The sequence below is a fragment of the Daucus carota genome, chromosome 3, assembly GCF_001625215.2.
Source record: "Daucus carota subsp. sativus chromosome 3, DH1 v3.0, whole genome shotgun sequence".
NCBI classification, from domain to species: Eukaryota; Viridiplantae; Streptophyta; class Magnoliopsida; order Apiales; family Apiaceae; genus Daucus; species Daucus carota.
The window spans coordinates 41,317,064-41,333,729 of NC_030383.2; the positions used below are offsets into that span (position 1 = coordinate 41,317,064).

At 34.4% G+C, this 16,666-nt stretch overlaps 1 protein-coding gene across 3 annotated transcripts; it reads left to right on the forward strand.

Annotated features, from left to right (window-relative positions):
* Nucleotides 1-8,039: 8,039 nt before the first annotated feature.
* LOC108214497 (ABC transporter C family member 10) lies at nucleotides 8,040-16,666 on the forward strand. 3 transcript variants are annotated; one of them, XM_017386508.2, is made up of 13 exons: nucleotides 8,040-8,181; nucleotides 8,408-8,550; nucleotides 9,204-11,273; nucleotides 11,441-11,761; nucleotides 12,128-12,214; nucleotides 12,680-13,264; nucleotides 13,351-13,515; nucleotides 13,888-14,182; nucleotides 14,317-14,531; nucleotides 14,613-14,918; nucleotides 15,070-15,133; nucleotides 15,217-15,456; nucleotides 16,163-16,666. In XM_017386508.2, exons 3-13 carry the CDS (start codon nucleotides 9,231-9,233, stop codon nucleotides 16,273-16,275), a joined length of 4,434 nt encoding a protein of 1,477 aa, XP_017241997.1. In that variant the 5' UTR covers nucleotides 8,040-8,181; nucleotides 8,408-8,550; nucleotides 9,204-9,230; the 3' UTR covers nucleotides 16,276-16,666. The 3 variants fall into 3 exon arrangements, with proteins under 3 accessions (XP_017241997.1, XP_017242001.1, XP_017242000.1); XM_017386512.2 differs by lacking the exons at nucleotides 8,040-8,181; nucleotides 8,408-8,550 and adding an exon at nucleotides 8,904-9,027; XM_017386511.2 differs by lacking the exons at nucleotides 8,040-8,181; nucleotides 8,408-8,550 and adding an exon at nucleotides 8,950-9,091.

Consider the following 16,666-nt stretch of genomic DNA (forward strand, 5'->3'; position numbering starts at 1 on the left):
GGTTTTGACGTTTTCTTTTCGCTTTTGTTCATGGGACCCCGTGAATTGATTTGAGAAAGAAGAACAATATTATAAATATTTATGTAATAATTTTTTTTCGTTCTCCATTTTATTTCAAATGCGTCGGTTTAATTTTATATCCAATTTTTGTCAAATCTTTTTATAATAATTGTGCATTCCCTCTTTTTTCAAACTTCTCTTGTATTGTTTCAAATTTTCTTCATTTTTATTCGTCCCATTACATTTTACACAATAAAAAATAATATAAAATTTGAAATTGACAATATAAAAGGCTGTTTGACTGAACATAAAATAAGTGTTTCTTGTTTAAAATAAAAAAATGAAATAAAAATTAGAAATAAATTAAGACTTATAAACTATTAAAATTTTAAGGTCCAGAACAACATGAATTACAAATTGAAATGCTCAGTTTTATTTTCCTCCCACTCTCTCTCAAAATTAGGGTTTGCAGTTTTGAGAGTCGACCTCCAAGATTCTAGCCGCCACTTCTCCGGCTTTCCGCTCTTCATAGTTCATCCTTCATCCCCTCTCCTGATTAATCATCTTCGCTCTTCCATCTTCACTTATATTTATCGGTTTTATCAATAAAACCAAGATTTAATCCTTTTGGGTGAGTTCTTATTGAGTACCTTGTCATCAAGGTTGTGCCAATTTTTTTGGGATGTTTGTGTTTATTTTGGTGTTTCTGTGTGTCTTGTTATGAGTTTCGGTAACGTTTTGAAGAAGGTGTTACATGATACTTTGGGTGATCCGTATGACATGTATCAAATATGGCACGGTGGTAAATATCGCAAAAGCTCCTTTCACGACATAATATTGTTCATGTTTTGGGGTCATTTTTTGATCCAATATCAGTGGATGTAACTGATAATTCTGAATATTGGGCTACAGATGCTGCTGCTTATGTGAAGGTCGATTGTGATGCTCCTATGTTCATAACGAATGTAGGTTGGATTGTTCGAGATTTGATTGTAATACTTTTTGGTTCAAAGAATTTAAATATTCTATTTGTTAAGCAATATGAAAACAAAGCGGCTATATGTTTAGCTCGTTTTTTTATTTCTTAATCAGGTTGTAATTGACAGTTCAAGGGTTTATGTCGGCTGGGTTTTGGTTATTTATTAAATTCTTCGTTTTTCGTTAAAAAAATTGAAATGCTCAGTTTTTGATAAATATATTAGTCATTACATGTACAAGTTATATTTTTCTTATATTACATCATCCTAAATGACATGTAATTAAGTAATAATATTTTAAAATTAGGTAAATAATAATTTTATATTAATTTATAAAAACATTCCGCTATTTATTGTAGAACAAGATTAGATGCATGACTGCATCTATTCTTGTAACAAGGAACCTATTTGGTTGAATGTAAAATTATGATTTATTATTTAACATAATTTAATGTGATAAATTAGAAGTTTAAAATGACTGTTTGGTTAATTTTGACTAATTAACGACTTATGAGTTATTAAAAATTGAAATAATTTATGAGTAATTTATGAATTATGAATTCTTTTATAAAAAAAAGCAATTAAAAAATATAAGCAACTCAAAAAGTACCTCAAACTAACTTCTGAATTTAAACTAGTTTCTATCTTATTTCTTACTTTAAATAAGTTTGTGACTTTTACAAAAACAGATATTTTTCAATTTAAATAAAAAAAATTAGTTCTAAGTTTTAAGTTGGGACATACAAATTTAAGAGGTATGAGCAACCCCAATGGTGTTACCTATTTTGAACCCCTAAAATATAATAAATTAATGGTTACCTAAAATATAAGTAATCAAAATGTTGTTTTACTCCAATACTATTCCCTATAAATTATAATCATCTCTATATTTGAAAAAAATAATATTTTAGTAGAATTTCTACCATGATGAGGGAGATAAAAAAAGGAGGGAAAATGAAAAATGAAAGAAAATGACAGAGGGAGATGAGGTGGAAGAAATAGGGCATACTTTTTTCTCCCCTAAAGAAGGGGTTTTGTTTTCTCTCACCTAAAAATTTTAGAAAAAGAGGGTTTAAACCCCTATTTTTGTCCACATAGACTCATTATAGGTAAGGGAGATGTTCACATTTAGTAATGTGTCAAAACAATGTACTTCACATTATTCCTAATGGTTACCTAAATCACTAGCACAGTCTCAAATTTTTTAGACATTAACTATTTTTAGGTAACCCCTAGCCATTACCTATTTAATATTTATAAATAAAATAATCATCTCTCTCCTTCTTTCTTTGTCTTTTCCCTCCTTTTCTCTTCTCTCTCTCTCAAATTAATTATTAAAATAATATTGGGAGAATAAATATAGGGATTGCTATTGTAGTTGACATTAAAAATAGATTACCTAAATCACTGAGACTCACTGGGATTTATTATTTTATATTATTAATTATTAATAAATAATGAGATCGACAACGAACTTGCTCTAATGACTTAGATAGAAGAATTCAAACCGCAGAAGCTCACTTAGCTAGTGGACGTCTTACGTGTACTGTCATGTCTACATACATTGTATATAGTTGTGCTGGGAGAACCGTGGTCTCCATCGTAAGCAAAAAATATTCAACAAACGTGTGCAATGACGATTAAGGTTGCAAACTTTATTTTCTCAACCAATTTACGGCTTTGCACACTGTTATAATTATTACAGAATAAAGTGTATAGTTTGTATTTATAACCTATAACTATAACGGTTAGAGATAAAATACGAGATTTACCTTCTAATACAAAACGCACACACAAAGAAAAGGGGTTGACCTTGTTAGTCACAATCAATAACAAAATGGTCCTTAAAGTCACGAACCATGATAATTAAGGCCTTGAGTGTCACTCCACAACGTGACTTCGGTTTGCGTTAGAGGAAAACGTTATTTCAATTGACGTTCAACCATTCTGATTCTATTATTCAACTCAAAACGTAACTTGAAATGACGTTACAAAATGATAATGTGACTTCGTGCCACGTTCAGGGTGTGTTGTACCTCCTAAACGCAACTTAAAATTGCGTTTTGAATAATATTTTTTTTAATTAATTTAATTTCAAGATAAATAAATCATTCTAAAACCCAAATATGAACCCTAAAATATTAAAAACTATTAATCTATATTTTTAAGATTAATCTTTTTAATTTGGTTTCTCGGCTTTAGGGCCTCACGGCCCTAAAGCCTCGCATTAATTAGGTTTTAGGCTCGAGAGTTTAGGGCGGCCCTAAAGCCTCGCATTAATTAGGGTTTACGCTCGAGAGTTTAGGGGCCCTAAACCCTAGATCCTAAACCCTAACCGTCAGTTAATTTAATTTCAAGTATATAAATAAATCATTCTAAATCCCAAAGATGAACCCTAAAATGTTAACAATTGTTGATTTACGTTATAGTATTACCTTTATTACACTGGTTTCTCAGCTTTAGGGCCGCACGGCCCTAAAGCCTTGCATCAATTAGGGTTTAGGCTCTAAGATTTAGGGCCTTCCTAAACCTTAACCGTCGAGCAATTTAATTTCAAGTATAAATAAATCATTCTGAAAATCCAAAATGTGAACCCTAAAATGTTAACTGTTATTTTAGGTTCCAGTATTAACTTTATTACACTGGTTCCTCGGCTTTAGGGTCTCGCGGCCCTAAAGCCTCGAATTAATTGAGGTTTAGGTTCGAGTGTTTAGGGCTTCACTAGTACAAACTGGACTTTCAGCGTCGGTCAAATAACCCCTAAGGCGTCAGTTAAGTGGCGTAGCCAATGTAGGAGACGCTATAGGTATAGGTCTACAGCGTCGGTTAAGCTGGCGACGCTTTTGGTTGATCATTAGCTTAAAGGCCCTAAACCTTTAATCCTAAACTCTAACCGTTAGTCGATTTAATTTCAAGCATAATTTAATCATTCGAAAATCCAAAGATGAACCATAAAATGTTAATAACGGTTAATTTAAAGTCTTTTTTTTTGAGGTTGTAAAATGTAACTCTATGTTACGTTTATACTTGTTTACAAACTGTACATGACAAAACGTGCATGCGTGTGGCGCTTAATTATAAAGTATGAAACGCTACTTCAACTTAGGCCCGACAATTTGACATGTAACATGTTAACACGAAAAAAATGGATATGGGTTTTGATTTTCGATATACGAAACACGAAAGTACACAAACATGAAATTACATGATAGATTTCGTGTCGGATATGGGTTTTCATTTTGGGTACACAAATACACGAAGTATTTTTACATAATTTATATTATATATATGTTATAATATATTAAATATATAATTATGTAAAATATATATATATATATATATATATATATATGTGTGTATATTTGGATATATATTATAGATACATTAAATAAATTGTTAGAGAATTATATACAAGTATAAATATATCATTCACACTTAGTAAAATTATATAGGAAAATATATATTAAATCTATTTTTTGATTAAAATTATATTAAAATTTTTATATATAATATACACGAAAAGTACATGAAAAATACACGAAACGATTCGGTTCAGATATGGGTTTCAAATTAGATACACGAAATTAATAACAGACGGATACGAGTTTCACCTTCGAGTACACGAAACACGAAAATACACGAAACGAAAGTATACGAAACGAAACGATTATCACTTCTACTTCAACTTGAGTTTTGAAGTGACAGTGATGGCATTTTTCCTACACAGTGCCATTTAAGGTATTATGTATTGAAATTGTGACTCTGAGGACCTAATCTCCAAAAGAATATGACGCGGAAAACTCACGTCCCAATTTGTATTGTTAATCAAAACCGTTATCAATAATATAATCAACTAAACTTGGTTACTCAAGCCTACTACTCAAGTATTCGCCCGCAAGCGATACCTAAATTTACATCTTGAGCATATCTAAGTCTAAATCTTCAACTCAAATTAAAATCCAATTCCAACTGGATTAGTACCCAACATTCTTTTTCTAATTTTGTGACCCAGACATACCTTTTATAATAATTGTCTAAACATACAATTGTTATCCTTATATATTTTAGATCACCAAAATTTATGCTACCATTGTAATGGGTTGATACCTAACAATCCTCCCGTTTAGCCCAATACAATTTCATAACTGAATCAATAGTCACAATCAAGACAACGACGTCCATCCACCATTGCCTCCCCTCGAACAAGAATCTCACTGTCTCGTTCTTACAAACTTTAGTATCACCAATTTTTATTTTAATGAACTCCAAACCACCGTTATTCACCATAACAGTATATCCATCTACAAAATCACGTGCATCAACCACGAGTGCCCTTCCATCTGATAAGTCACTTGATCCTTGCTTTCACAATCCTCCGGCCTCTAGAAGAAAGCAACTAGTATCATCCAAATAATTCACCTAGTTATCAAACCATTGAAACAATTGTAATGATCCCTGCAATCTTATTTCATCTTGAGTCCATCATGATTGATCAACGGTACAAGTCAACCGTCATACCACATGTAACTTTGTATCTTCTTGCTAGCAAAACATTCAACATACTCTACATTCTTGATTAAATACCGAATTTTTCTTCAATCTTATCGATAACGATCCTGACCTCGGCTCTTGATACCACTGGTTAGGGATAAAATACGAGATTCACATTCTAATACAATGCACACACACAAAAATATATGACACGGAAAATCCACATCCCAACTTGTATTATGAATCAAAACCATTATCAATAATACAATCAACCAAACTTGGATATTCAAGTATCTGCCCGCAAACGATACCTAAGTCTACATCTTGAGCACCTAACAAACACAATATGACTATGTACATATAGCCGTCTCAAACTTAGCAAATCAGAATCTAACTCTGAAATACCTAACTACTGCAATTAGAATCCAATTTTGAAATCTCCAACTCAAATCAGAATCCAATTCCAACTGGGTTAATACCCAACATTCTTCTTCTAACTTTCTGACCAAAACATACCTTTTATAATAATTGTCTAAACATACAATTATTATCCTTATATATTTTAGATCACCAAAGTCTATGCTACCATTGTAATGGGCTGATACCTAACAGGACCATATTGAAGTTCTGAAAATATCACGTCATGTATTATACATCATAATTTCTAAATATTTTACATGAATTTCTAAATATTTTGCGTATCGCCATCAATTCTCGATAATACTGTTAGCTGCATTTAGGGACACTTTTATGTGTCAAATTATATGAGATACTGAATTTCTGAAATTAGTATTTGCTATATTACACGTCCATTTGATATACTAAGTATTTGGAACAACTACATATACATATTTGATTCAACATTAATAACACACACAAACATATCTGGACATATAATGTAATTTCAAATAAAAAATTATAAATGGAATAAAATGAATTAAAATAAATTGACATAAACATAGAAATGAAGACACAAAGAAACATAATTCACTATAAACTGCAAATTAACAAATCATTGTCCAACATAAACTGAGTCTTTAACTTATAACAAAATACAATCATAAAATAAGAAATATAGAATTAAGCAATATTAGCTACAATACATGAAACAAGAAACATAAAATTAAACAATCTTAGCTACAAGATATTAGATTCCACCAACACCATCAAACTCAGATTGGACAAGAACAGTAACAATTGCATTGCCAGTTGTAGGCACATCCTGGAAAAACACAAGAGATCTATATGTCAGCCTCAAAATGCTCGATCAACATCCAAATCAACAAGCTATAAATCTGGATCAGGATATTCACTTGATTCACAGTCTCTTATTAATCACATTCTATCATGCCTAACATTTCCTTTCTCCCAAGCAAACTCGTACGAAGACACATAGCACAGTAACATCCAAAAAAGATGAGCATGACTCACAATTTTTATAACAATGTACTCAACAAGATCCAATTTGAAAAGATTAAATTTCGATTTTATTAAAAAATCGATAAACAAAAAGAGGGATTGAAGAGCCAAGGAGGTATAATAGGTGAGGGGTTTAAAAAATACGCATACTTACTAAGGTAGTGTATTCGACTAAGGTTTTAATGGATTGTTTTTAATTTATGAATTTTAATGGATTGTACGTGATTTTGATTTTGTGCCGATTCTTGATAAAATGTGGCAAAGTTGATATAGATTCTCCAGAATTTTGCACAATTCTTCAAAATCTCATAGATTTTGGTAAGATTTAAAAAACTTAAACTACATTGAACAATCCCACAAAATCCATCATTTTATGAAATTCAAAAAAATCTATCAGCATTTGAATACCATCATATTTTAATGAATTTTAAACGGTCCCAATTGAATACCAGCGGATTTTTATGCATAATTTAAAATCCTGATTGAATACCACCGAATTTTGTAGTATAATTTAAAATCTCAATTGAATACCCCCAGATTTTAATGGATTTTAAACAATCCCAATTGAATATCCTTGAATTTCATGAGTGATGAAAAAACCTATTTAAAATCTCAATCTAATACACCCCTAAGTCTCCAGCATGCGTCGTATACTCAATACAAAGTTCTCGATAAGAGAGATTGCAATTTTCGTATTGACTACTCGTTTATAAACATATGGGTATTTTTATATATTTCGGGACCGTTTGGACATGTATAAAAAAAATGACTTCTTGGTTAAAGTAAAAAGTTAATAGAGTGTTTAGAAAAGAAGCAGAAGTTTCGAAAATAAAGTTTGCATTCTCAATTTGTTAAAAGTGTCTCTGCCTTTATAACAAAAAAACAAACAAAAGTGTCTCTACCTTTTTACACAAACAGGTCAAATAAACCGAGGTTAGAAGCATATTCTGCTTTACTTGAACAAACGCGCCATTGATTTCACTGATTAAAACGCATGATGTATTTTTTGGTTGTTATTTTGGTACGTTTAGTATTTCTCCGATTGTTTCTATCACTCAGATATCATCGAGTTATTTATTGACCTTAAATTTAAGCAGCCGGACGCATATACGTCTTCCAGGATATACACCTAATACAAATACAGCGTCAATTCTCGTTGACGTCGACAATGTCATGTAAATACAATACTCCAACCATCCTGCCCACACACACACAAATAATATAATTGTATAACAATCATCCTCAACAGAATCGTTGTTTATTTCATCAGCCTCTCTTTCGTTGCGATCATTTGGTTCGTTTTATCATCATTTTCAGCTTATTTGTGCTTGATTACATTTAATTAATGTGTTAAACAGCTTTTTAAGTAAAGTAGCAAATAGCAATAGCATCTGTTAAATTGAATAGTGATTTTATTTTATTATGCCGACACGCTGGAATGTTTGTTTTGGGATCCTGCGCTCTTTTTGTTTGTTAATGACTTTATGTTAATGCTTGGTGCTACTGTTTACTTGTCTCAGCGCGCACTCATTTCGTATTGAAAACACACCTGCTTGTTGCACGTTCGAGACTCTCTCTGGAGGTGTTTTTTTTTTAATTTGCGGATTGCGAAAACTGTTTTCGCATTTTGAGGAGCTGGAAGAGGTGAATTCGCGCGTTTATGGTAATAATCGTTAGGCTACCGCTGCTAATTTTATCGTTATGTTGGGAATTTTTGGATGCATTAGTGTTTTTAGCGCGTAATTAGTAAATAGGCTGTTGCCTGCGTCTTGCGTCTTGCGTCTTACTCTACCTGGACCTTACCTTGTAGTAGTATTTTTTTAGCGCTCAATTAGTAAATAGCCTTTTGCGGATGATTTACTCTACCCCGACCTGATGTATTTTTTGAGCGGGTAATTAGTAAATAGGTTTTTACGTGGTCGTACTCTACCAGGACCTTACTTGGGAGTGTGATGTACCGGCCAGGTTTGGTTAAATTGTATGTTAGGAAATATCTATATCAACAGTTTTTGTAACATTGGGGTCTATTGATTAAAAAGTATGAACTTTTTAAACGTTAAAGATATTCTCTGAACTTGACATACAGTACTGTGTATCTGACCAGCTTATCGGATTTCTTTACAATTAAATTTGGTGCAAGGTTCAGATAAATTTCAGATGTTTTAGATCTCTACTTTCTCATTAATGCTTGTTTCATTGTACTGGTATTGGAATGTCACTGTCCAATGTTTACTATGTTGTTTTTTTATGTTAATTAGTTGTTATTATCTAGTTGCCTTAAGTGCTAACATTTCCTATTATTGGTCTGCCTTGTAGATCTTGCCATAAGGATACGAAGAAGAAATGGATGAGTTATGGACCTTGTTCTGTGGGAAATCTGATTGTTCAGATGGAAATCATGGAAATTGTGGTTCTGACTTGGTGCTTTTGACTCATCCATCCTCATGTATCAATCATGTGTTAATCTTTCTTTTCGACATTTTGCTTTTGGCCATGTTCTTGTTAAATATATTTTTCAAGAGGCCAGACAAATCCACACACAGTTCTCGTGTTTCACGTCTGCAGTGGATATCCGCTATTTATAATGGTGTCTTGGGACTCGGTTACTTGTGTTGGGGTGTGTTGACATTAGCAGAGAGGTTGAGGAGAAAGCAAGCAATCGTGCCTTTGAACTGGTGGTTGCTAGCTTTGTTCCATGGATTGACATGGTTAATAGTAAGTTTAGCTGTGAGCTTTTGGGGGAAGCGATTTTCAAGAGCCCCTGTACGAATTTTATCAGTTCTTGCCTTTATATCTGCTGGAGTTTCTTTCGGCCTGTCACTTTTTGCTGCCATTACTCACAAAGAGTTGGCAATGAAGATAGCTTTGGATGTGTTCTCATTTCTTGGAGCAAGTTTATTGTTGCTATGCACTTACAGGGGATTGATTGATGAAGAAAGTTGTGAGAATGAGTCTTATCTTTATACCCCCTTAAATGGTGACCGCAATGCTGCTGACATGAAAAATGATTCTGCTGGCTTTGTCACTCCACTTGCCACAGCTGGATTTTTCAGTAAGATGTCTTTTTGGTGGTTGAATCCATTAATGAAAAGGGGTCGACAGAAAACTCTTCTGGATGAAGATATACCCAAATTGCGTAAAGAAGACCAAGCAGAGACATGCTACTTGCTGTTCATGGAACAACTCAACAAACAGAAAGCCAAGGATCCGCGGAATCAGCCATCAATTCTGAGGACAATTTTTTTATGCCACAAGAGAGACACATTCATTTCTGGATTCTTTGCACTTATAAAGATAATTACAATATCTGCTGGACCACTGCTTCTTAATGCTTTCATTAATGTTGCTGAAGGTAAAGGAAGTTTTAAATATGAGGGCTATGTATTAGCTCTGTTGCTCTTCTTTTCAAAGAATTTGGAATCCTTGTCACAAAGGCAGTGGTATTTTAGGAGCCGATTAATTGGTGTAAAAATTAGGTCTTTGCTTACAGCAGCCATTTACAAGAAGCAACTAAGATTATCCAATGCAGCAAAGACGGTGCACTCTGCTGGTGAGATAATGAATTATGTAACTGTTGACGCATATAGAATTGGAGAGTTCCCTTTCTGGTTTCATCAGTTGTGGACAACAAGCCTTCAACTCTGCTTCGCTCTTGTCATCCTGTACCGCTCAGTTGGTCTTGCCACAATTGCATCATTGGTTGCCATAATTCTTACTGTTCTTTGCAATACTCCCCTTGCTAAATTACAACACAAATTCCAATCTAAGCTTATGGTAGCACAGGACGAGAGGCTCAAGGCTAGTTCAGAGGCTCTTGTGAACATGAAGGTTCTGAAACTCTATGCGTGGGAGACTCATTTCAAGAATGCCATCGAAAAACTGAGGACGATAGAGTACAAATGGCTATCAGCTGTTCAGTTGCGTAGAGCATATAATAGCTTTCTTTTCTGGTCGTCCCCTGTGTTGGTCTCTGCAGCAACTTTTGGGGCTTGCTATTTCCTTGAAATTCCATTGTATGCTAGCAACGTGTTCACCTTTGTTGCAACATTACGTCTTGTTCAGGATCCCGTGAGATGTATTCCTGATGTTATTGGGGTTGTTATTCAGGCAAAAGTTGCATTTGCAAGAATCTTAAATTTTTTAGAGGCACCTGAACTGGACAGTTCAAAAATCCGGTGCAAGTGGAACAGAGAAAATATAAACCACAATATTATAATCAAGTCAGCTGATCTCTCATGGGAAGAGAATAAATCGAAGCCAACAATTCGAAACATCAATTTAGAGGTCAAAATGGGTGAAAAAGTAGCCATATGCGGAGAGGTTGGCTCAGGCAAGTCTACCCTTCTTGCAGCAATTCTTGGGGAGGTACCGAGTGTCAATGGAACTGTAAGTTCTTATTTCGTGTTCCCCTACAACTATTTTAATGACAACTTCTCCTTGCATGTTTTGGGATTTTGGTTGTAAAAAAATATACACAATGGATCCGTCTGCAGTATATATGACATGGCTTCAACTTTTATAATAGTTACTAATCAGTATGCTTCATCGGACAGATGCAAGTGTACGGAAATATAGCTTATGTTTCTCAATCGGCATGGATCCAGACAGGAAGTATACGAGAAAATATCCTTTTCGGATCTAGTCTGGATTATGACAGATATCAGGATACATTGGATAAGTGTTCGTTGGTTAAGGACCTTGAGCTTCTACCTCATGGTGATCTCACTGAAATTGGGGAAAGAGGAGTGAATGTAAGTGGTGGGCAGAAGCAGAGAATTCAGCTTGCTCGGGCGCTCTATCAAGATGCAGACATATATCTCTTGGATGATCCATTTAGTGCTGTAGATGCACATACTGCTACCAGTTTATTTAATGTATGTACCTATAACTCATCATCAACAAATTATATATAGGGTCACGCTCTATGGAGAACACGTTTTAGTGTGAGAACACTATTGTTCTACTGCAGAACAATACAACATTTAAAAAATAAAATATCTGCAAAACACTTTTTCTGCTTTTTTTTTTAAAGTACAGAACAACTGTTCTCATTTGAATCACTGCCTTCAAATGAGAACAGTTTGTTTCTGAGAACAGTGAGAACGGTTGTTTAATTTTTTTAATGTTGTATTGTTATGCAGCATAACGATAGTGTTCTCCCGCTAAAACGTGTTCTCCATAGATCACGCAATATATATATATCATAAATCCTTGCTTATTTTTCAAAATATACTTGTCAGGAATATGTAATGGATGCTCTCTCAGGCAAGACAGTCTTACTTGTGACTCACCAAGTTGATTTCCTTCCTGCATTTGATTCTGTTCTGGTGAGTGGAATATTCCCGTAACTCATATATTTTTTCTGCACTTCGGACAATCATAGGAAATTTATCGGGATTTTTTTTTTTAAATTTTGTCATAGACTGTAAGTGGTACATCAACACTGGGGAATATTTTGTGCTCAATACAGTTTATTTCGTAAAAGATTCGATGCCTTATACATGGCCTAGCCCTCTAAATATTAAAACCTGGATCTTTTTAAGATTTTTCAAATTAATTCTTGTGATTTAACTCATGTTTTTGCCAAATATGTTTCTGTACATAACTGGGTAGAGAGATAAAGGATATCATGCTGGTGAGGTGGAATTTAAATATTGGAAATATTTAATTTCTAAACACATATGCCAATACAGTCACTTTCGTTTTAATGTTAAAATCCTGGGGAGGTGTAACTTATTTAGATGATGTCTCTATATTATCAATAGTATCACCTATATGTTCATTTTTGGCAGTTGATGTCAGATGGGGAAATTTTGCATGCTGCTCCTTACCATCTTCTGATGGCTTCAAGCAGAGAATTTCAAGATCTGGTCGATGCACATAAAAAAACTGCTGGTTCAGATAGGATTTCAGAATTAAATTCTTCCCAGGAACGGGAGAGTGTTTCTAGAGATGTTAAGACTTGCCCTGAGAAGAAATTGATAACACCAGGAGATGATCAGTTGATTAAGCAAGAGGAGCGTGAAGTTGGAGATGCAGGCCTGAAACCTTATATACAGTATATAAATCAGGACAGAGGTTTACTTCTTTTCTCGCTGTCTATTGTCTCACACATTGCTTTCGTGACCTGTCAGATATTACAGAATTCCTGGATGGCTGCAAATGTAGAAAATCCTGAAATTAGCACATTGAGATTGATTCTAGTGTATCTGGTTATCGGATTCACATCAACAATTTTTCTATTCAGTAGATCTTTGGCTTCAGTGTTTTCTGGCCTGCACTCCTCTAAGTCTATATTTTCAAAATTATTAGAATCTCTTTTTCGTGCTCCAATGTCTTTTTATGACTCTACACCTTTGGGAAGGATACTGAGCAGGGTAAGGTTTTTAGGTCATGTCTTTGTCTTTTTTTTACCAAGAAACTTTGGCACTTATTTATTTTGGATGTGATTGCCCTTCTACAGGTCTCAGCTGATTTAAGTATTGTTGACATTGACATTCCCTTTAGCTTGATCTTCTCAGTTGCAGCCTCCATTAATGCCTTTTCTAATCTTGGAGTGATAACTGTTGTCACTTGGGAAGTTTTATTTGTCGCCATTCCAATGATTTATCTGGCTATTCTCTTACAGGTAAAACACCCACGAATTGTGTACACATAGAACAGCGCAGTAGTTTCTTAACCACGTCAATGGAAATACCAAGCAGCAAATCATTTTCACAAATATCTATGTTGCACACAAAAAAGTTAGTAACTTATGTGTTGGCTCTAATGTTTGTTGGCAAGTGATTAAAAGGATAAATATATAACAGCACATCTTCATTAAACAAAATTGACAAAATAGTTTGCATGAATCCTAGGCCTTTTTCTATCTGTATAGATCTAGCAAAATGGTTGAATAATTGTACAAGATCGTTGTCTTCTTTAACTTGGATTCTATATTCTTAATTTTCTTTCACTGGTTATGTACTTCTGTAAACTTTTATGGCGTCACTGCAAACAGAGATACTACTTCTCCTCTGCAAAAGAATTGATGCGGATCAATGGCACTACGAAGTCTTTGGTAGCTAACCACCTTGCAGAATCATTAGCTGGGGCTATGACAATCAGAGCTTTTGAGGAGGAGGACAGATTCTTTTTAAAGAACCTTGACCTCATTGATACAAATGCCAGTCCATACTTGCACAATTTTGCAGCTAATGAGTGGTTGATCCAGCGATTGGAAACACTTAGTGCAACTGTCCTTTCCTCATCAGCACTTTGCATGGTTTTGCTTCCCTCTGGAACTTTTAGCTCTGGTTGGTATTCTTTTGATCTATCTTCTGATATTTATTGAAGGAATGTTGTAAACTCTTCCTGTTTAATAATATCTGACAATGATAACTTTAAGAGTAGATCTTTCTTGACCACTACTATATTCGGGACCTTGCAGGATTTATTGGAATGGCTTTGTCCTACGGTCTTTCATTAAACTTGTCCTTGGTTGGCTCTATAAATAATCAGTGCCTTTTGGCAAATCATATTATCTCAGTAGAAAGGCTTAAGCAATATATGCACATACCAAGTGAAGCTCCTGAAGTTATAGAAGATAAAAGACCCCCTATCAATTGGCCAGCTGTGGGTAAAGTCGATATTCAAGATTTGCAGGTACTTTTTTTCCCATTTTCTCAAATTATTTTGTTTGCTAAAGGCTGTTGAAGATATAGAGATAATTATTTTTGGAAACAGATCAAATATCGACCAGCTGCACCCCTTGTTCTTCGAGGGATCAGTTGCACATTTGAAGGAGGGAACAAGATAGGTATTGTTGGTCGGACAGGCAGCGGTAAGACTACCCTAATAGGCGCCTTATTCCGTCTGGTGGAGCCCACAGGCGGTAAGATAGTAGTGGACGGAATCGACATATCTACAATTGGACTTCACGATTTGAGGTCACGTTTTGGGATTATACCACAAGATCCAACTCTTTTCAACGGAACTGTAAGATACAATTTGGATCCCTTGTCTCAGCACACTGATCAGGAAATTTGGGAGGTAAATATCGGCCATTCTTATGAAATCTATTCAAAGAGTAACGATATACATTCTCAAGAATTTTCTAAAAAGCATTTCAATAATACTCACAACTGGGCTACATCCTTTGTAGGACATCATTTATCTAATATATTATTATGTGTTATGTAAGGTCCTTGGGAAATGTCAGCTTAGAGAGACGGTTCTAGAGAAAGAAGTTGGTCTTGATTCTTTAGGTACTTGCTGTCAATCAAGCACTTTTGTAGTTACCCTCTTATGGTAGTCACTAGTAGTAACAATTACCTATCTGTCAATTCAGTGGTAGAAGACGGGCTTAACTGGAGCATGGGGCAGCGACAACTATTCTGTTTGGGTCGTGCCCTTTTAAGAAGGAGCAAGGTATTGGTCCTTGATGAAGCAACTGCATCAATTGACAATGCTACAGACTTGATATTGCAGAAAACTATCAGAACTGAATTCGCTGATTGCACTGTAATAACGGTGGCCCATAGAATACCTACAGTGATGGATTGCACGATGGTTTTAGCTATAAGTGATGGTAAGGATCTGTTGATTTTTGAATGGCTGTATGTAAGAATGTTTTTATTTATTTATATTTACAACTGCTAGCCATTGGACAGCCTATGTCCTGATTTTCCTGATTTTGATTGTAAAAGTAAAAAGTGAGAAAATAAATAAGAGAGCACTACATAGGGAAGTTGTCAGATCTGTAGTCAGTGGCGGAGGCAGCACCCTGGTAAAATGGGGTCAAAATTTGTCTGGTTGATATGAAGGTAGCTAGAAGTTTGAGTGTAATCGATTGTGAAAATGAGTTTCTGAAGCAAGTTTTAGATTCTTATGAAACGAGTAATATATCTAGTACTGCGAGTCCCTTCTATCTATTAACTCTTTGCTGTTAGACTTATGTATTTCTACTTTCACAAGAGTAAATTGTAAACTATATGTTGATTAAGGTGAGTTTATTCTGACCCCAAGATTTATTACAAACATCTACAGGTAATTTCTTTTTAAATTCTAGTGGGTTCACTTGACCCCAACTGCCACCACCCCCGCATCTGCCCTTGTCTGTAATATGGAAAACTAGAATTCCTTTTATAGCAGACTCAGAATTATCCCTTGACAAAGTGTCTATTTTTGTTAATATTAAACTTTTTTTCATTTAAGTCCACAATGAAGATTATATGCTGTACAAACTGACTATTATGCTAGCAATTTTATTGGATTATTTCTGGATTCTATCTCAGGAAAACTTGTGGAATTTGATAAGCCGATGAATCTGATGAAGAAAGACGGTTCACTGTTTGGGCGACTTGTCAAGGAATATTGGTCTCATTATCATTCTGCAGAATCACATTGACTTGTACCAGAAAACAGTATGTAGAAAATTACACTCACCTCCCAAATATAAAAGGTCCTTGTATCAGTTCTCGCAAGCGGGAATACGGATGACCTCATCAACGAAGTGCTTAAGCGGAAAGTAGTTTAGTTCCTATACTACTTGGGAAGGTTGCTTATATTAGATTTCACATGTGAGTTAAGTTGCAACGTAGTAAAATACAATGATATTACCAGGAAAAAAAGTGCAATACCTTCCAGGATGTGCCTGCTATGTGCTCATTTGTAGATTGTTTGAGAATTGCTTGGAATCAACAGGTAGCCATATAAGTCAGATTTGGCAGTTTTATCTACAGATGATTCCTGAATCTGATATTAATTCGGCTATGGCAGTAAACTAGGTACATGTTTTA